The sequence below is a fragment of the Protopterus annectens genome, chromosome 6.part1 (assembly GCF_019279795.1).
Source record: "Protopterus annectens isolate FY-2018-M chromosome 6.part1, PAN1.0, whole genome shotgun sequence".
Classification (NCBI taxonomy): domain Eukaryota; kingdom Metazoa; phylum Chordata; order Ceratodontiformes; family Protopteridae; genus Protopterus; species Protopterus annectens.
The window spans coordinates 430,679,820-430,701,571 of record NC_056738.1 but is presented as its reverse complement, the minus strand read 5'-3'; the positions used below and the strand labels follow the sequence as shown (position 1 = coordinate 430,701,571).

The 21,752-nt window shown below is 43.1% G+C and overlaps 1 protein-coding gene across 1 annotated transcript in view; it reads left to right on the top strand.

The window, feature by feature from the left end:
• Positions 1–21,752, top strand: part of NDUFS1 (NADH:ubiquinone oxidoreductase core subunit S1) — a 1,309,138-nt gene that overhangs the window by 609,549 nt on the left and 677,837 nt on the right. Inside the window, exon 13 of the mRNA XM_044075860.1 lies at positions 15,393–15,522. Within this exon, the coding sequence (XP_043931795.1) occupies positions 15,393–15,522 (130 nt within the window). The remainder of the gene's footprint in view (positions 1–15,392; positions 15,523–21,752) is intronic.

The following is a 21,752-nucleotide window of genomic DNA, read 5'->3' as shown; positions in this document are numbered from 1 at the left end:
CCCTCCATGAAGATTGTGCTTCACACAGCAAGATGTTTACTACACACATACTTTTGACTGAGGTTTTATTACAGATGCTGTAGAATGCAAACACCTAAAACCATTCCACACTAGAGACATGATCCAGCAAAACCTTTTCGCCCACCGGTCAGTCTCCACTTCACTTATTGCACACATTCAACTAACAAGTTCCATGTCTGATATTTTCCACTAGTACTAAGACTTAATTTCTTCCTTTTGATGAATTGTTTTTTTCATTTATTGACCAAGAATGCCCAACCAGGCAGAGACCATTTTCTGTGTAGTCCCAGGGAGAGAAAAACTTCCTTACAAATTAAAAGGTAGCACAGTTTTGAATAGAGAAACATAATGTTATGATTAAACATAGATCCAGGGTGATGTGATGCACTGTAAAGAGATGAAACCTATTAACCAATGTTATCTGTATGGCAAAACAGTGGGGGGACATCACAACTTATACGAGAGATAATTTATCAGGCTGGTTTATAAAGCATTTTAGGGCATTAGCAAACATCAAATGTAGAAAAAATGCATGCTCAAGTAGAGTATTTCTGTAACTTCACCACTACAGAACCATTAGCATGGTGTCTTTCAGCCTAATGCAATAGTAAAAGAAGGCATCTTCCAACATTTAGATATTTTTCTTCTATTTTGCACAGTACTTTCTCATATTCTGCCTTAATGCCAGATGTACATGTCAAAGGACACCTCAGTTCTCTGCAAGAAAGATGACTATATTCATTTTCTGTAGTTCTTGATAAACACTCTGAAGCAATATACTCCAAATTCATATGGGGGAGATTTTTAAAGAAAGACAGAATACTTAGTTCCTGAAAATCTTTAGCTGTTAGACAAACTTAAGTCACGGTGCTAACAACTGATTTATATGGGCGTACACAGCCATCTCACAGTTTTCATTCACTCCAGCATTACATAAATTGCTGCATTCCTGCCTTCTCATAATCCTCCTCCTGAGTATTACTCTGAAGAGATTGTTCCCACAAGTTCCATTTATTTCTATGAAATTGGATGTTCCTCCTTTCTAAAACTTCTATATCCAGTTCTTTCATTTCCTTTACAATATTCAAAGATTCCGTTATGGTCGATGGGTATTATTTATTTATTTTTTTACTTAATTACTTTTTTGGTAGGTTAACGTTAAACTTGGTGAGCCAGCACTAGATGTTCCCCAGACAGAAAACTTGAGTGCCGTGCTTATACTGAGTGGATTGTACTGTGTAGATCTATTGATCATTGTGATTAGTCTGCACAGTATTTTGTTCAGTTTAAAAAGGGGTTTGATGATCATGTTAGATGTGATAAAATGTAATACATTTAAAAAAAAGTTAAGTAAAAGGTTGGGAAGCTGCACGCCACAGAAAAGGTAGCAATCACAGTGTTGTTTGTACTTGTGCTGTGTTCCTACTTTGATTAGTAGGATAATATTTTTTACTTTATGCGCTTTGTTTTACATACAGACAGTACACATGAAAGTTGCTATACAATTTATAGCACAGTTGTAATAATTGTAGAGCTTACATGCAACACAAAAATTAAAATGTAATCATTAGTAACTGATATCCACTGCATGCATACATTGTTTTTAATATTTCTGAAGGTTCCAGTTGTACTCTATAAATTCTGGAGACTTAAGAGGCCACAACATTAATAGCACTTAGTGTTTCAGGTGAAGTGTAATAAATACATTCAGCAAATCTGGAATAGATCTTCTTCTTCTTCTTTTGGCTGCTCCCGTTAGGGGTCGCCACAGCAGATCAACTGTTTCTATTTCTTCCTGTCCTCTGCATCTTGCTCTGTCACACCAACCACCTGCATGTCCTCTCTCACCGCATCCATAAACCTCATCTTAGGCCTTCCTCTTTTCCTGTTACCTGGCAGCTTCATCCTTAAAATCTTTTTCCCAATGTGCTCTGCATCCCTCCTCAGCACATGTCCAAACCAACGTAATCTTGCCTCTTTGGCTTTATCTCCAAACCTTCCAACCTGGGCTGACCCTCTAATATACTTATTCCTAATCCTGTCCATCCTCGTCACACCCAGTGCAAATCTTAACATCTTCAACTCTGCCACATCAAGCTCTGACTCCTGCCTTTTTGCCAATGCCACCGTCTCCAACCCATAACATAGCTGGTGTCACTATCTTCTTGTAGACCTTCCCTTTCACTCTTACTGTTACTCGTCTGTCACAAATCACTCCTGACACTCTTCTCCACCCACTCCATCCTGCTTGTACTCTCTTCTTCACCTCTCTTCCACACTCACCATTACTCTGAACTGTTGATCCCAAGTACCTAAACTCATCCACCTTCGCCACTTCTACTCCCTGCATCCTCACCATTCCTCTATCCTCCCTCTCATTTACACACATATATTCTGTCTTAGTTCTGCTGACCTTCATTCCTCTTCTCTCTAGAGCATATCTCCACCTCTCCAGGGTCTCCTCCACCTGTTCCCTACTCACTATATATCACAATGTCATCTGCAAACATCATAGTCCACGGGGACTCCTGTCTGATCTCGTCTGTCAACCTGTCCATCACCATTGCAAATAAGAAAGGGCTCAGAGCTGATCCTTGATGTAATCCCACCTCCACCTTAAACGCATCCGTCACTCCCACCGCAGACCTCACCACTGTCACACTACCCTCGTACATATCCTGTACCACACTTACATACTTCTCTGACACTCCTGGCTTCCTCCTACAGTACCGCAACTCCTCTCTAGGCACCCTATCATATGCTTTCTCTAAATCCACAAAGACACAATGCAACTCCTTCTGACCTTCTCTGTTCTTCTCCATCAACACTCTCAGTGCAAACATCGCATCTGTAGTGCTCTTTCCTGGCATGAAACCATACTGCTGATTACTAATCATCACCTCCCTTCTTAACCTAGCTTCCACTACTCTTTCCCATAACTTCATGCTGTGACTGGTCAGTTTAATCCCTCTTTAGTTACTACAGCTCTGCACATCACCCTTATTCTTAAAAATCAGTACCAAAACACTTTTTCTCCATTCCTCAGGCATCCTCTCACTTTCCAAGATTTCATTAAACAATCTAGTTAAAAACTCCACTGCCATTTCACCTAAACACCTCCATGCTTCCACAGTATGTCATCTGGACCAACAGACTTTCTGTTCTTCATCCTCTTCATAGCTATCCTTACTTCCTCCTTGCTAATCCACTGCACTTCATGATTCACTACCCGCACATCATCCAACCTTCTCTCCCTCTCATTCTCTTTATTCATCCACCCCTCAAAGTACTCTTTCCATCTGCTCAACACACATTTTAAACTTCTTTATTAAATCATAACATTTTAAACTGCTGCACTAGTTCATGCACATTAATAAAAGAGAAAGCAAATTATATTTCTTCCATTATCTTTGTGCAGTGTAAATATGTGTTACTTCAAAATTTTCACTCCAGCATTACATAAATCTCTCAGTTCCTGCCTTCTCTTAAACTTCATTCTGTCTCTTGAGCATTATTCTGCATTTTTATCATTCCCGTAAATTGCATTTATTTATATGAAATATGTTGTTTCCCTTTTTAGATAAACCCATTTCCATTTTTTTCCCCATATACAATATTCAAACTTCAATTGCAGTTGGTACAAGTTTTCATTTCTATTTTCTAGTAATTGTTTATTTTGGCAACCAATAGCATTAAATTTAATAAGGCCTTACTGTCTCTGTGAAATTTTGATCCTATATCCCAACTCAAAAGAATAGTTTCCTTAGTAACACTATCATTTGTTCCCCTGACATTTATGTTAAAAAAAAAAAAAAAAAAAAAAAAATCTTGTCCGCTTTTTACATTCCCAAAATACGTTTCCAATTACCTTTCTCTTCCCCTTCACATCTCCAGCATTTGCTATTTACCTGATGAAAAATAATCTGATTTCTTCTTGGAGTATGGAAAATCCATGCAGACACTTGTGTGCAAATATCCTAAACCTTCTGGAATTTGTAGGATACTTGGGAAGCCCTACTGCTGTTTTTCCATTGTTTTTTATGTACTGTCTTTCCATTCTGTCTTCCTGAGTTCTTCTAACCTCCTGTGATTGATTCTTTTAGTTATCAATACAATATTTTACACGCCATACTAATTCTCTCTTTTAACATCAAGATCTGTTCTAGACTCAATTACAAACCCTACCTGACATGAACTTGCATGCATCAGTCCCCTTCTCTCTCTCTCTCTACTGTATTTTCTGATAGGGAAGGCAATCTCTAACCTGCAGTCCATTTTTCTGCTTGGCTTCTCCCACTGTATTGACTGTTTATTTGCTCCTAAAACTTTGGTTCCTTTGCTATTTGTTCTTGTTAATTCCAACCCCTCTCGTCTATTCTTGAATTTCCTATTTGTATTCATTCCTATAGGTAAAATCTACTTTCTCCATTCCCCATGTTGGCTTAGTTCTTGGAATACTTTCTGCTGTTTTATGAATATAATCTGTATGTATGGTGGTGGCTGTTCTTAAAGACTTGCATCCAAAGTGCTACTCTTCCCTTACTTATAACTCCTCCTCATTTCATCATCATTCCTTTCCGCTTTGATTTAAAACCTTCTGCTTGTGTTGTATCTATGAGCCTTATCTGCTTTCTTCTCCTTTTTTCTTAATGTATTACACACTGGTGACGTTTGTGTATGTTACCTGAACCAAATGTTAAGACTATCTTATTTGTTTCTTTTGCGTCTAAGAAGCAGGAACTGGAAGTCCAGCAAGTGTTCTTATTTTCCACTGAATTGCTAGCTGCATAGCCTTTTTTGTTACTGTATAGGTAAACCTTTTCAGAGGGGAGTTGGATGTTGTTCAGCAATGAACATTACATTGGTATCCAGTAAGAAGTACATAGAGCAGGGCAAGAGTTCAGAGATGCAAACTTTGGCATACATACCCACCTCAAATGTGGTTGCCATAGTCAGTTTGCCCACTCCCCAGTGATGGAGCAGAGTTGCTTTTAATTATGGGGGTGTAGGGGAGACCCCTCCCACAAACTTCAATGACTAATTCAGGAGTTTGTAGAAAAGGAGTTTAGGCAGGAAGGTAAATCACCAGATTGGTGGAAAGTACACAAACAGGGTCTGGGGCTATGGAAAGTTTTAGCCTCTTGGATGATTAATTCCTGTGACTGCTGTATACAGATTCACCTGAGGTGCTATAACCTTCACTTCTGTGGATATGATTTTAAGAAAATGCAAAACAGTGAGGTTTATAACATCCCAAGTTCAAATATATTCTGACTGCCACTTCCGACATGTCCTCAGCATTAATATTAATGTAGATCTTAGGATTGTCAGTAAAATGCAGCAGAGGCATAGTCAGCAGTATAATCTTCCTTGACCCTCATTTTTCCCTACCATTGCCAGTGAGTATGTCTTAGCTTCACTGCTGGACAGTATTGGTGGACAAAGGCCTAAAGTTAGGGACCGTTTTTTGTAAACATTTAAAAGTTAAATCAGTAGATTTTGCATCATCATTTATTTTTTGAAGAATAACTATATGTGAAACTGTTTACCTTTAGTGCCAAGCTGTAGTCTGCTGTGATTTACCAGAAGATCAACATTTTTTTCAAGAGTCAGGATACAGAGTTATGCACAGTCTAATGATCTGAATTTGTACCTCCCAAGTCTTTATTAGTTAGCCAGCCCACCTTTGTGAAAAATGGATATGTATGTCCTCTTCTGGTGTAGTGCAATAAATCCTTTTTCATATGATTTGTTGATAAGCCAGTGGCTTATGTGCTTCAGTACTTAATTGCTGCCACTTAAGTAAATGATATGACTTTTTATGTATTTAGCTATTTCTGAATACCTGTTCTTTCATTTTGTACACCACAGGTGTTCTGGTCACTTGAAAAGTAATAAAATACAAAAGTTAAAGCGCAAAGACAACATAAGAATTACATATGCTCTCCTAGCATGAAAGAGATAACATCAGTGTTAGATGAAGTTGTTACAGGTCAGTTATTGTCTATCAGACAAACGTATCTTGTTTTATTTTCCTGTTCAAATTCAGTTTTCAGAGAATCGTCCATCTCCCACCTGGTGGTGCAGCGGTTAGCATTGTCGCCTCACAGCAAGTGGTTCTCCGGTTGGATTCTCGGCTGGAGCGCCTTCTGTATGGAGTCTGCATGTCCTCCTCGTGGTCAAGTGACATTTAAAAGACATGAAGGTAGGTATGTGCGTGAATGGGCGTGCCTTCTTTGAAGGTTGGGTGTCGGGTTGGCACCTCGGCACCATAAAAATCCACTGCCAATCATTAGTGGACCAGAGTTCTGCTTTGGCGACCCCTAACTGGGAAAAGCCGAAAGTCCATCTCCCACCCAGAACTCTTGTTGCTGTACTGGATTCTCTTTCCTCCTCTTCCATGAATGCACAATAGAATAGTTTATTCTGTACTAATAATTTGTACAACTCTCCATCTTGTCTACCCCCTTCTTCCCCTTTAAACCTTATGACATTCTCTTGGATTTTCTTTTTCACTAACATTTAATTTTTCCATTTCAGTTAAGAACTATGGATTAGTATTTACTGTACTTTAAGGTCAAACACTGTACAAACGAAGCATGCTTAAAACGTGTAAGCATGTTAAATTAAGCTACGTACATAATCTTTGGGAGGGGGGGGGTCAGCTGTTGTCACAGCTGTGTGTTTGTCCATTGCAGTAACTTAATCACAGTGCTGCAATTACTGATAGTCTTCAGGTGCCTCAGAAATTGTTTCTCAAAAGTAAACAAGCAAACAAGTGTTAAAAAAAATAAATAAAACCACAGATTTTATTTTTGTAAAATAAACCCGTTGTCTGGCAACCAGCTATACTGTATGTGCGATAACCCTCAACCTTACAGGAGAGAGTTTAAGATCTGTCAGCCGATGTCATTGCACAGTGAACCTAAACTAACACCAGCACCTATTACAAAGGAGCCTCAGTGCAGTTACAAGAATTTATGTATTGTTGTTAGCCGTTTGGGATAATCACAGTGTCTAAAATAAGCTTTCTGCATTGCTACAGCTAAAGTGCAGTTCCCAGAGACCAAGAATGGAATTCTGTGAGAAGGTACATCATGCAACCTCTCTACACAGTTAAGTGACAATCCAGGATCCATTCTTACAGGGTCTGTGACCATATGGTTTCTGCTTGTGTATTTCATTCTTTTTATTTGTATTTTTTTCACTTTCCCATTTTACCTCAAAATAAGCTATGCTAAAAAAACTGAGTCTAGAAAACTGATTATTACTGGGTTGCACATTTTAAACTACTACTGCGAGAAAAAGAACACTGGTAAATGTACTGTACGCAGATCAGTTTCTGTATCCAAATGTCACTGAGAAGTGATTTTGGAAACTGGAGTTAACACTTCCTTTTTTCTTAGAATGTGCAGTATGTAATGGTGCTATAATGGCGATCCACCACTTACAGCTAAAGACAGATGTATTCCATATCTATCTCATTTCAACAAAGTAAACATTTTGTTGCTACATCATTGCAATGTACAAGAGGGAGTTTGTCATATATGTCCTAGGTTTAGAAAATTCTCAAACTGCACAGATGTATCTATTTGATACAACAGTTCCATAAATTTCCCTCTTCATTACTGTTTTAGATGAATAAGCAATCACAGACTGAAACTAAATTTCACTTGTGATGCCTCACACCAGCTGATGTGAAGTTGTTCAATCTCGTCGTTCATTCTTTACTGATGGGTTTGGAGCCGATCCATCAGCTCCGGTACGGCCATTTGCAAAGCTTGAGGTTTACAAGTAGCTCGAGACCAAGCCCATTATCCCATGATGAACTGTAATTACCTCTGATCTAGTTTGCCGAGGCACTGATCAGAGGTTCCAGTTTTGCTCGAACAAGTATTTCTTCAAAAAAGCATGTTTTTTGCAAGTTATTTCAAAATTTTTTATTTTTCCACAGAATAGTTGTTAGTCTTGTGTAGCTTCTTAAAAGCTCCTCTTTTCCTGCGTGTGTTATTTAGCATAGTTTTAGTGGCCTTGTGTTTTGGCCTAGTTAATTCTCTTGCATTTTCATACTTGTGTATGTGTATGCATTTATATATATATATATATATATATATATATATATATATATATATATATATATATATGTATGCATGTATACATTTAGCTTAGCGTTGGCCTTTGTTTTTTGGGCCATTGTTTATAGTGTGCGTGTTACCTTGCATTTAGAGTATAGTTGTAATTTTGGCTGTCTTCTAGGCTTTGTGTGGTTGTTTTAGAGCCTAGTTGTGGTTCTTTAATACTTTATATATTGAGTGTCTCTTTTTTCTTGGGCTTTTTGTGTGCTTGGTTTTTGTGTTAATCCTAAGGCATTTTGATTGTTGGATATGTCTGAGGACAAGGATAAGCACCCAAAGTCTGGATTTAAAAAGTGTCCAGACTGCGGGCAAAAGATGTTGGTAACTGATGGCCATGTAACTACTAACATCTACTGCTTAGGAGCTGTCCATTTGCAGGAGTCTTGCAGTATTTGCCACTCTTTTTCCTCTAGGGTTTTACTGGAGAGGCAAATAAAATTAGTTGACAGAGGCTTGCTGAAGCATCCGTTTCATGAAGCATTGAGTGACTAGGATGTGGCCAACAAGTCCTCAGGGGACTCTAAGGAATCCAAACTATCCAAGCAGGCCAAGAAATTGGAAGATCCTGTGACATCGGCTCCACAGACCTCGGAGCCGACTATCTTTTCGTTTTGGAGCTGGCCCACAGCTCTGGAGCCGGTATCTGAGAGACCTGCATCTCCACTTCTTCAGTCGGCATGGTCGGTGTACTCTTCTAGATCTTCCGTCAGCCTGTCGGATTTGGATATGGACAGATTGGTGCAGAAGCTCTTGCGGGCACCAGGCCTTGCTAAATTGTTTTTGGCACCGACCCTAGTGTCGAAACCAAAGACCACTACCCTTGACTTGACTGCTCCTCCTCTGCGCCGTACCAGACCTTTGGAGCCGGAGGGGGCTGACCTGTTGATCGTGGAACCTTTGGAGCGGAGATGTGCTCCATTGTCCTCGGTTCCATCTACTTTGACGTCCTCTGTGCCGACCGGGGACTCTAGGAGCCGACGCACTCCTGTCTGGTCTGGAGAGGATAGTCGCACTGACTTGATGCCGACTCTTCCTCTTGGGGCTTCTGCTCGGATGAGCTCGGCTCCTACCTCCGGCTTGGAGCCCGCGGCCTCGGTGCGGGGAGGGGTTGGCATTTCCTTCAAGTCTGTCGTCGACTCCTCTTCGGAGCCGTGATGCCTTCAAAACCATGAGGAGGGCCTTGTCCCCCAAGACATCCTTGACACCAGGTCTGGCTTTCTCATCCCCCAAAGCACCTGTGTCCACTTCTGCTTCCATCATCCAGGCTAGCCGTAGACCCTGAGCCTCAGGTAGCCCCACAGGGCACCCCCTGCTCTTCTGAGACCTCCCCAGAGGCTCTCACTGAGGAGGTCCCCAGTAAGAGATTGTGCAAGAGGAGACACTTGGACTCCCCACAGTAGTCTTTAGCATCTGACACTGACTTGGATGAGTCAGAAGGGTCCCCACGGTTCCCCTCTAAGGATATCTCCTTTGCGGAGATACTCAAGATCCTTAGACAGAGGGGTGATTGGCAGTCCATTCTGAAGTCTTTCTGGTCTCAACCTTACACCTGTTGGGTGTCTCCACCCTTCAATGAGCTCATGCAGCTGGTCTCTGAGGGCGTGGGAGTCACCGGAGTCCATGGAACCTGTTCCTTGGAGGCCTAATAGGTTAATTTCTGCTCCAATAGATAAGTCTTTTTTTATCCAAAGGAGTCCCTGTTGATGCCATGCTGGTGGCGGCCACCAAAAAGGAAATATCTGAGACTTCCTCATCTATCCATCCTCCTAATAGAGAGTCCAGGATCATGGATAAATATGGGAAATGCATGTTTAGTTCAGCGACTTTTACACTCTGTTCCCTGAACTATTCATTTCACTAGATTGCAGCGAGATCTCCTTAAGGAGTTGGGAGATACTCTTCAGAGTACTGTAGCTGCAGGGGCTGCCGATAAAATTGCTGCCTAGCTACCCTAAATTTTATTGTGAACTTGTCCATGCATCTCATATCATATGCAGCTGATGGGATGAATAGGGCAGCGGGTACAGGAATTGCTTTCAGAAGACATTCCTGGATGCACTTGTGTTCCTTCACGGAGCCCTTTAAGTCTTCATTCGTGAACACCCCTTTTGATGGCTCATCTCTTTTTGGGCCTGAAGTGAAGGAAACTTTGACCAGGTGTGAACAGGAGGAAAAGACTCTGTCTGCCGTCAGAGTCCATTTTTCTACCCCTACTTGGCCTTACCCCAAATGCCAAAGGGGAGGAAAGATGTGGTTCTGGAAAGCCCAAGGAGCCTTTCAGGGCACACGTGGTGAACCCCCCCCTCTAGGGGCAGAGGAGGGGGTAATAATGGAAGATGCCGCCCTTGTGGCAGAGGGGGTCCGCAATACCAGTGTGACCGAGATCACTTCTCTGGTCAGCCCTATTAGCGCTCCTGAAAGGAGGCCTGACTGTCCTGCTCTGGAGGCGGTTGGGAGTCACTTATCTTTGTACCCAGATGCTTGGCAAGATGCAACAGAAAACAGCTGGGTACAGAGTATTATTTCCAGTGGGTATTTCATACCGTTCTCCACTCCTTCCCTGCCCGCAAGGAGAATCCTGGACGTTCCATCCAATTACAAGGAACAAGCAACTATAGAAGGTCCACAAGTTGCTAGAAAGTCATCCAGCCAGTCCCAGCAGACCAAACAGGATTCGGAACTTACTCAAGATTCTTTTTGGTTCCAAAGAAAACAGGGGACTGGAGACCCATTTTGGACCTCAGCAGACTCAACCAATTTGTGAAGAAAGAGAAGTTCCGGATGTTCACGCTACAGTCTATACTTCCCTTTTTAGGGAAAGGCAGTTGGATGTGCTCAGTAGATCTCAGGGATGCATACTACCACATAAAAATGGTCAGGCCATCCAGAGATCACCTGTGTTTCCGACTGGGAGCCCGTCATTATCAGTTTTGAGCCCTGCCCTTTGGTCTCACTACAGCCCCCAGAGTGTTCACCAAATGCATGGCAGTGGTCACGACTCACCTGAAGCATTTAGGATTCCAGGTGTTTCCATACCTAGACAATTGGCTCCTTACCTCTACCACCAGGCATCAACTGATTCAGGCAAGGGAATACACTGACACTCTGCAATGACTTAGACATTACAGTCAACTCAGAAAAGTCTGCCTTGTCACCATTGCAGAATATCGTTTTTATAGGGGCAGAGTTGCACTTCACCCACCACTCTACGACTACCAATCGAGAGAGTCTTTCTTATTCGCCAGCATGTCAGCTCATTGGTATCGAAAGACAGAGCACCAGCCGCAGAAGTTCTAAAAGTATTGGGTTTGATGGCTGCAGCGATCTTGGCCATACCATTAGCAAGGATGCATATGCGGATTCTTCAATGGCTGCCGTTCACTCAATGGTCTTATCAGAAACTTCCAAGAATCACAAGATTTTAATTACAAACTCTTGCAAGAGAGATCTCCAGTAGTGGTTGACGTCTCTTCATGTAACCATAGGATGCCCCTTTGTACTTCCCCCTCCAATAGCCACTGTGACCACGGATGCTTCCCTGATAGGGTGGGGGTGGGGGGCATTTTCAGGGAAAGACTGCTCAAGGCACATGGACGGATCAAGAGTCACATCTGCATATCAGTGTTCTGGAGATGAGAGCAGTACTTCTGGCATTGCAGTACTTCCAGGACTCTCTTCCTCTAGGAACGATTGCAGTTCAGACAGTGTCAGTAGTCTGGTACTTGAACAAGCAAGGCAGAACCAAGTCTTACCCCCCTTTGTTGAGAAGCCCTCAGAGTTTGGCAGTGGGCTGTCTCACTTTCTGTTGGCAACGCACATCCCGGGGAGATCCAGCGTGATAGCAGACTAACTGAGCAGGGCAGTCTTGTTGCTGCATGAGTGATCCCTCAAGAAAGAGATTGCGGACAGGATTTTCCGCAAATAGGGCCAGCCTTGCTGCAATCTTTTCGCCAGTCACATCAACACGAAATGCAGAAGCTACTTTGCCCTGAGTCCCCCTCCTGGAGAAGCCCAGAGAGACGCACTCGTACATGATTGGCCCCCTAGTCTCCTCTATGCATTTCCTCCTATCCCGTTGATACCCAGATTTCTACAGAAAGCAAAATCTCTGGGAAGGACCATCATTCTTATAGCCCCTCATTGGCCTCATTAGATTTGGTTCCTATTTCTTCATCATCTTCTCTTGTAGGATCCATGGATTCTAGACCCAGTTCCAGACCTTCTGACACATTCGTTGGGGGATCTCCATCTTCCTTGCAGTCACTGAAGTGGACAGCATGGCTGCTCCAGTTCCACACATAGCCAGGCTTCATAACTTTTCCAATGAGACAAAACAGATCCTTTTGTCTTCTCATAGCCGTTCACCAGAAGATTATATCTTAGTAAGTGGAAGAGATTTTCCATATGGGCTTCTAAGCAGAACATCGATCCTTATCAAGCCCCCTTGACGTCCATATTAGAATTCTTGACTATGATCTTTAATAAAAGAGTGGCAGACGCAACAGTTCAGGTCCAGTTGGCTGCTATATCTAACTTTCATCTCTGAGCCAACGGGCTAAACATATAAGGTTCCACAAGTTGTCCAAGGCCCTTCTCAAAGCAACTTTTCATATGAGGCTTCCAGTAAAAACTCCTTATTGTCCTTGGAATCTAAACTTTATGCTGTCTCGTATAATTCTCCCCCTGTATGAATCAGCATCATCTTGTGATCTCAAATTTTTGTTGTGGAAAACCATATTTCTGGTAGCTATTACTTCTGCCCGCAGAGTGTCAGAACTTCAAGCTTTATCTATCAGCCCTCCTTATTTGATTTTTCACGCTGATAGAGTATCTGTTAGGACAAACCCTCTACTTTATGCCCAAAGTTTGTTCAGAATCTAATATCAACCAAATCATTGCGTTACCAGTCTTCTTCCCTAACCATTCCAATAAATTTGAGTGTATATACTGCACAAACTTGACGTTCACAAACAGCTCAGATTTTATTTGGGCAGAACAAATGATATTAGGAAATCAGGCCAGCTTTGTGTCATTCTCTGAAGCCAGAAAAGGTAGACCAGTGGCTAAAACAACACTTTCTAAATGGCTATTGTATCACCTTTATTTATTCAGCTGCTAATATGCCCTTACTACACAAGATTAAAGCTCGCTCAACTAGAGCAGTTTCTACATCTTCTGCATTTCAAGCCATATTGCCCCTTCATAACATTTGTGCTGTAGCCACTTGGTCTAAAACCTCTTACGTTTATCACTCATTACAAAGTTGATAAGGCCTCCAGGGACAGGGCTTCTTTTGGGTTTACAGTCCTGTGGAATGTACTCCCGTGAGCCACCCGTGATTGAGGGTGCTAGGGGCACTACCCATCAGTAAAGAATGAACGGCGAGCCTGAACAACTTCACATTAAGAAGTTATGTACTCACCATAACGTTCCATGTGAGTTGTTCATCTCACCTTCATTCTTGCGTCCCTCCCTCCTTCCCCCTCCTGGCTGATAGTTGACCTAGAGGTTGGTCTCATCCTGGGTGCTCAATTCTTCTTACCCTCCATGGGAGGGTAGCTCAGTTATATGGCTATAGTACATGCAGCAAACAAGGTCTGGGGTAATTACAGTGCATCATGGGATAAGGGGCTTGGTCTCAAGCTACTGGTAAACCTCGAGCTTTGCAACCTGCTGTACTGGAGCTGATGGATCGGCTCTGAACTCATCAGTGAAGAATGAAGGCGAGATGAACAACTCACATGGAACGTTATGGTGAGTACATAACTTCTTCTTTTTTATGTGAGAACAGTCATCTGCTTAACTTTTAGTCCATATAAATTTACATACATCCAGGGAAGCCATAACATGATGAAACATAAATTTGTGAAATATGTAAACCTTGCGGCTCACATATTAAAATACAGTTTATGTACAGCAAGTGCCTGCATGAATATACATGCACATTTAGGGTAATCCATCCATCCCTCCCTCCCCTCAATTCCTTTTTCCCATTTTTACCAAAATCGGGTACAGTTTTAAGTATTACCCTAATTCATGTGAAAAAAAAGTTACTAAAGCAGCAGGTTTTTCATTAACATGCATTTTATGAAAAATAAAATGTATGGAACTGTTTGACAATATTGACTGACTGTGGTCCTCAGTAATTTAATAGAAAATCAAAAGTTTGAGGGACAAGGTAAAATATTAGGCAAAATCGGATAAGTTTAGCAAAATTTTAAATGGTGGAGAGGTATGGTCGTAGAAGCTCTTATTGCACATGTACTTGGTAGAAAGCCATGAAGCCTTTTCCAGTGTATAATAAGTCTAATGAAATATAAGTGCTTGGAAGACAGTCATATTAGTACTGCTAACAAAATATGGGTTTGAAGGAAACAGATTTAGGCTGTGTAATTAACAGGACAGTCTTTCCTATAGGCAATGTTTTGCACTGCTGAGTTAATTTAGATAATACATCTGTTTAACCTGTTGTTGAAATGTGCCATTGGACTGATTTTAAGGCTAGGTTTAGGATTTGTGACAAGATGCAACTTTCCTGAATAGATAGATGTTGACACTGCTCATTTGAAAAAAAAATAACTAAAATAGTTTTCCTGTGGAAGACTTTAGTTTCCATATGTGGCTGTATACTTTGTCCCACACCCCTATTACTTGTATACATTCCAGGGTCACTTGATTCTTGAGGTTGGATGACAACCCTCCTTGAAGTGACCTCCATCCCGTGACCAGATTTTAGCTGATTTGCTGATTTGGAATTTCAGTGGAATGTATTTGGCTTCATTTACTGGTCACTTTAAAGACGTGTCCCTTTCCACCAAGCGTATAAAAGGCCAGGTCTACACAAGATGTGTAATTAAGCAGACGAGTAAGCAGTTCAGTAGTTGACTTGCTGTTTACTTCTCAGAATTTGTATATGCTGAGTGGGTGGAATTGTCTGAAGAAACACAGGGGGTGAGTATATAGTAGATTGAGATGAGCCCTAGAACGTACCTGAAAGTGCAGAAGAAGGAACTGTAAAATTACTTAAGATAATTAAAAATAGCATAAATAATTCCCCCTTGTTTATCTGCATAGTGGCTAGCTGTAACCATCATTTGGAGTAGTTTGGCTGTAGTCTTATTTTCAGTACATGTTTGTGTGTTTATAGAATATTGTCTTAAACTAGAATGTCAAAGGTTTGAACTTTGCTAGTCATATTACTGCTTATTTTGCCTTTCTTGTTAACCTCTTTTGCAGTTGGCTCCATAATGACCTTCACGTGGCTCTTGTAGGCACCCGGGTGGACCTGACATACACATATGATCACTTGGGAGAAACGCCACAACTCCTCCAAGACATCGCTTCAGGAAAACACCCTTTCAGCAAGGTACATCTTTGTTTTAGTTTTGTTTCATTTCAGAGGCAAGCCACATTGCTTTATTCACATTAAACAAAACAGTAAAGTATTATGCAGACGCTTTCTATTTTGAATGCATTTTCAGGTATTCGGTATGAGGAAACAATACAGGTTACTTTCTGAAATGTGGTATCAGAATTTACAGAAGATAAAAGTATTACTAAAACCTTGAAAAATACGATTAGATCTACTAAACTGAAACCAATGACATAAATTCTTCGGCTACATTGGGAAGTTAAGAAGTTAATATACAACATTGCACTGAACATACTCAGGATTGTACCTTATAGACATTGCCAATGTACTAGCAAACAAATTTAGTGCTGTTTTTACCCCACAGACGACTTGTCAAAATCCATACATCCCTAAATCCCTTAAAACCTCTGTTATCACAAAGGAACATGTACTGAAATTGTTTTCTGAGAACAAAACTGCTTATTTCTTGGGACCTGACAGTAGATGTGCTTGTTTAATGAGCAGTACTAAGCATGCTCTGGATGCTGTAGCAGATTGACCCCCTCAACTGTTTAACTGAAGTCTAACTATGGGTTTTGTCCATGATGTTTGCACTGCAGTGGTGTCTTCTCACCGCAAGGGAGGCTCTACCACCAATCCTTGGGAATTAGACTCACCAGTTTGACGTGTCCTACCTGAAAAGCCATGGAACATATTATAACTGACCTTATATAAACTTTATCAAATACCTCATTAGACTTGAATCACATCAGGTAAGATTTGCTATTGGAAGATCTTGACAAATTAATTCGGTATAACTTCTTTGAGAGGGTTGCAGAGTCTGTCAACAGTGATCATGCAGTTCAAACATCTTTTTTTTAAACATTTTTTATTAAACATAGCATGTTAAGTTGTCTATCTCGCCTTCATTCTTGCTGGATGGGTTCGGAGCCGATCCTCGGCTCCGACTCGGCCAGTCTAAAAGCTCGAGAGTTAGTTCCACCGGCTCGAGGCTCCCTTTTTATCCCACAATGCTAGGCGGTAATACCTCAGATCTCGTTTGCCGCTACAGCGATCGAGGTGTGTTGTTCCAACCGGCTTCAGGTTAGTTTGTTTAGAGCAATCTAAAACTTATTTTAAACCCCTTTAACTTAGTTTTTATTGATAATTTCCAAAGTTAAATAGTTTTTTTATCCATTCCCTCCAGTTTCTCCACCCTTTTTACCTCAAGAACTTAGGAGTTCTTTCCTTAGGCCTTCGGGCCCTTCCATCCCCTTATTAGTAGTGAAGTGTATGTGTGTTTTTTGTAGGGATCAAAAAATAGAAATTAAAAAAACTAAATTTATTAGTTTAATTTAATTTTTTATTGGATAGTGTAATCGGTGTGTTTGTGTCTGTGTGGTGATTACACTTTATATCTTAGTAATGTCTAAGGATTCAAAGGTCTCAGGCTTTAAGAAGTGTGACTCGTGCTGTCTGAAGATGTCTCTGACAGACTGTCACACTTCTTGCGTGTACTGCCTGGGACCTTTGCACCTGCAGGACTCTTGTGCTGTATGCCATGGCTTCAGCCCTAGAGTCCTGCAGGAAAGGAAAAATAAGCTTATCTTACAAGGCTTATTGAAGCCTGAGGGTCCCCCGACTCTTATCTTCGGGCAAACCCTCCAAGCCTACTAGGTCGTCGGCTCCAGCTTCTGAGTCGACACCTAGGGCTTCGAAGTCTGCTACAGCATCGGCTCTGGCCGGGGCCGATGAGGCTCGAACACTTATTTCTTCTGTTTCCTCGGCTCCGGCCGGAGCCGAAGTATTAGAAATCACTGAGTTGGCTCCGATAAGGTTATCGGAACCGACAACTAAGAAAAGGTGTAGGTCACCGTCTCTTGGCTCCGTTCATTCGGCTCCAGTATCTCCCTTGCTGTCTGAACGGAGCCATAGGTCTCACTCCTCTAGGTCGTCGAGACTTTCAGATCATGACCTTCAGAGGGTAGTGAGTCGACTTCTTAAGTCCGAGGCACTGGCCCAAATGCTTCAGAGCCCGACTCATCAGTCGATGCTTAACCCTATTACTCAAAATGTTCCTCCTCCGACTCCTTTGAGTTCGAGCCGGGGCGTTTCGGACCCGAGACTGTGGCAGCGTCGGAGCCGATACAATTGTCTTCGGTGCTGTCGTCTGCTCCGATTTCTTCATTGGAGGAATCTCGGCGCCGGACTTCTTTTGTCTGCTCCGAGGGGGTGAGTGGCATCGGACCCTTGTCCGACCCCGCTCTCTCTCGGTAAGCTTCGGCAGGTGAGTTCGGCTCCGACATCGGCCTCGGAGCCATCACTGTCGGTGCCGAGGGAGGTTTTCAGCTTTTCGGAGCGGAGACCTCTGGCTCTGCCTGACAGGGGTGCTTTCGAGGTCATGCAGAGTGTGTTGGAACCTGGTTCAACTCCACAGTCGGCTCCGTCCGCCCCTCCCTCCTCGGTGCCTCAGGTAATTTCTAGTCACTCCCTCATCCCGGATCGCAGAGAGCCAGCTCCTCAAGAGTCCCCAGTGGGGATCTCCTCCTCTTCCGAGGCCTCTCCTGAATTGGCAGGAGAGCCCCCTAGGAAGAGAAAGTGCAAGAGGAAGCACATAGACTCACCCGAGTCTTGTCACCTCTGACATGGATTTAGAGGATTCTGAAGGTTCCCCCCGTTCCCCCTCTGAAGATGTCTCCTTTGCAGACATCCTGGAGATCTTAAAACAGAGGGGGAATTGGCCAGCCCTCAACCCTTCAGAGGATGAATCTGTGTATCTTGAGGCGCTCGGCTCGCCCTTCCACCTCCTGGGTGCCCCCTTGACCCCCTCATGCAGGTGGTAGCAAAAAAGGCCTGGACGGCTACTGACTCTGTGGACCCCACCCCCAGGAGACCTTCAAAGTTTATTATGGCCCCAGCAGACAAACAATTTTTGACCAAAGGAGTTTCTGTGGATGCTATGGTGGTGGCTGCTGCCACCAAGAAGGAACTAGCTAATCCTTCAGTGCCTGTCCATCCTCCTAACAAGGAATCTAGGTCTATGGACAGGTATGGGAAGCGGATGTTCTCGTCAGCGACCTTTTCGATGCGTTCGCTGAACTACCTCTGTCATTTCACTCGCCTTCAGAGAGACTTGAACAAGGAAGCGAGTGAGATGTTCAAGGATCCAACAGCTGCGGGTTTCCAGGATAAGATGAACGGCCAGCTGGCTACCCTCAATTCGATAGCTAACTCCTCCATGCGCCTCCTTTCATATGCGGCTGATGGAGCGAGCAGAGCCGCAGGTACAGGTGTGGCTCACGCCGCATGCCTGGATGCGACTATGCAATTTTGCGGACCCTTTCAAGACGTCTTTCACTAACTCCCGCTTGATGGATCGCCTTTTTGGTCCTCAAGTGAAAGAAACCCTGACAAGGTGCGAGACTGATAGCAAAACTCTTTCTGCCGCCGGAGTCCGTTTTCTACTCCTTCTAGGCCTTACCCCAAGGGCCAGAAGGGTGGAAAGATGTGGTTCCAAACAATCTCAAGGAGCTTTGCCTGACGACAGAGTCGGTTCCCCAGAGGCAGAGGGGGAACAATAATGGTAGACGCCCTAGAGGCAGGGGGTCCAGAACCAGGGCAATCGAGAAACCTTTTCTGACAAGCCCTTTCAACATCCCTGAGGTGTTGCCCGACTGTCCACCTTCGGAGGCAGTCGGGGGAAGATTATCACTGTACCCAGAAGCCTGGCGATCCCTAACTCAAGACAAGTGGGTACAGTCTGTCATTTCCGAAGGCTATTCCATCCCATTCTTTCGCTTTCCAAAACAGTCAAAAAAGTCCCTTCCAAATGTTCCACCCACTCAAAGGGAGCAAGCAGTGTTAGAAATCTCAAAGTTGCTTGCAAAAAGAGCCATTCAACCAGTTCCAGCAGACCAGCAAGGATCCGGAATCTACTCCAAATTCTTTTTGGTTCCAAAGAAAACAGGGGACTGGAGACCCATTTTGAATCTCAGCAACTTGAACAAGTCTGTCAAGAAAACAAAATTTCGGATGGTCACGCTGCAGTCCATCCTACCCCTATTGGGGAAGGACAACTGGATGTGCTCTATAGACCTCCAGGATGCGTACTATCATATAAAAATGAACAGACGCTCCAGGAGATTTCTCCGCTTCAGGTTGGGAACCAGTCATTTTCAATTCAGAGCCCTGCCCTTTGGACTCACCACAGCCCCCCGGGTGTTTACCAAATGCATGGCAGTGGTCGCCTCATCTGAGACGTCAAGGATTCCAGGTGTTTCCATACTTAGACGACTGGCTCCTTACAGCCCCCACCAAGCATCTTCTACTACTTGCCAGAGACTACACTTTTCGCACATGTCGAAAGCTAGGTATCTCAATAAATTGCGAAAAGTCTGTTTTGTCGCCTTGCCGTGCTATTACCTTCATAGGCGCAAATCTAGACACAGTCAGCATGTCAGCCATCCTCACAGACCAGAGGATAGCAGACATACACAAACAAGTCTCTCTTCTCCTCCACAGCAACAAAATCAAAGCCCGACTGGTCCTGAAAGTACTGGGGATAATGGCAGCTGCTATCCCTCTTCTTCTATTAGCCAGATTTCACATGAGAATCTTAAAATGAATGCTCTTCACACAATGGTCATACCAACAACTTCCAATGTCCCACACCATTGTGATAACTCAAGCATGCAGGAATCACCTTCTTTGGTGGATTACATCCCCCCAGCTCTTCTTAGGAAGACTCTTTGTTCCTCCCCCTCCGGTTGCTACTCTGACAACGGACGCCTCCCTGATCGGGTGTGTGGGGGGGGGGGGCATTATCAGGGCAGGATGGTCCAGGGCATATGGCAATCTTACGAACGCCACTTGCATATAAATGTTCTAGAGATGAGAGCAGTGCTTTTAGCGTTGCAGGCCCTTCAAGACTCTCTTCCGATAGGAACGATAGCAATTCAGATGGACAACATGTCTGTAGTGTGGTATATCAACAAATAAGGCGGAACCAGATCCTACCCCCTATGTCGAGAGGCACTCAGACTGTGGCAATGGGTGATTTCTTCTCAGCGGTTTCTGATAGCAATGCACATTCCCGGGAAGTCCAGTGTCATTGCGGACAAATTGAGCAGAGCTATTCTCATGCCTCACGAGTGGTCTCTGAAAAATTCAGTGTTGGAGAAAGTTTTTCTAAAGTGGGGCCAGCCTTGCTGCGACCTTTTTGCTACTCACCAAAACAGCAAGTGCGAAAATTATTTCACTCTCTTTCCCCAACCAGGCCATCCCAGCAGAGACGCTCTAGTCCAAGATTGGCCCCGGGGACTTCTGTATGCCTTTCCTCCTTTCGAACTGATTTCTCAATTGATACAGAAAGCCATCGCTCAGAAAGCTTCCTTGATCCTCATTGCACCTTACTGGCCTCGACAGGTTTGGTTCCCATTTCTGAACCGTTTTCTGTTGGAGCAACCCTGGCATCTGGACCCAGTTCCAGATCTTTTGACCCATCAGTCGGGTCAGTTACATCGCTCCCTCCCCTCTCTGAACCTCACTGCATGGTTGCTCCAATTCCAACCCTAGCCAGGCTTCCTCTAATATCTCACTCAGTTCGAAATATTTTAATAGCTTCCCATAAAACCTCCACTCGGAAGATTTATCTTAGTAAGTGGAAACGTTTCCTATTGGGCGAGGGAAGGGACATAGACCCTTTCACTGCTTCTATTCAATCGTCCTTGATTTCTTAGCCGAACTTTTCCACTCAGGTTCGTCTCCTTCTACTCTTAAGGCCCACTTGGCAGCTATATCTAACTTTCATGTTGGAATCCCAGAGTCTGCCATCATGTCTCACAAACTTTGCAAAGCCTTTTGAAGGGAGTTTTTCTTCTCAAGCCTCCTATTAGAATCCTCCTCCTTCTTGGGACCTTAACTTGGTTCTCACATCTTTGATTCTTCCCCTTTGAACCTGCGGCTTCGTGTTCAATGAAATTGCTATCCTGGAAAACACTCTTTTGGTAGCCATTACTGCTAGAAGAGTCTCTGAACTTCATGCACTCTGTAGTCGATCCCCTTACCTTTTGTTTCATAAGGATAGGGTATCCTTACGCACCAACCCATCCTTCTTACCCAAAGTAGCCTCCGCAAACCTAAATCAAAACATTGACCTTCCTGTGTTTTTTCCTAACTATTCTAACAGGTCAGAACAAAAATTACATTGGCTAGATGTTCATCGACAATTAAGGTATTACTTAGAC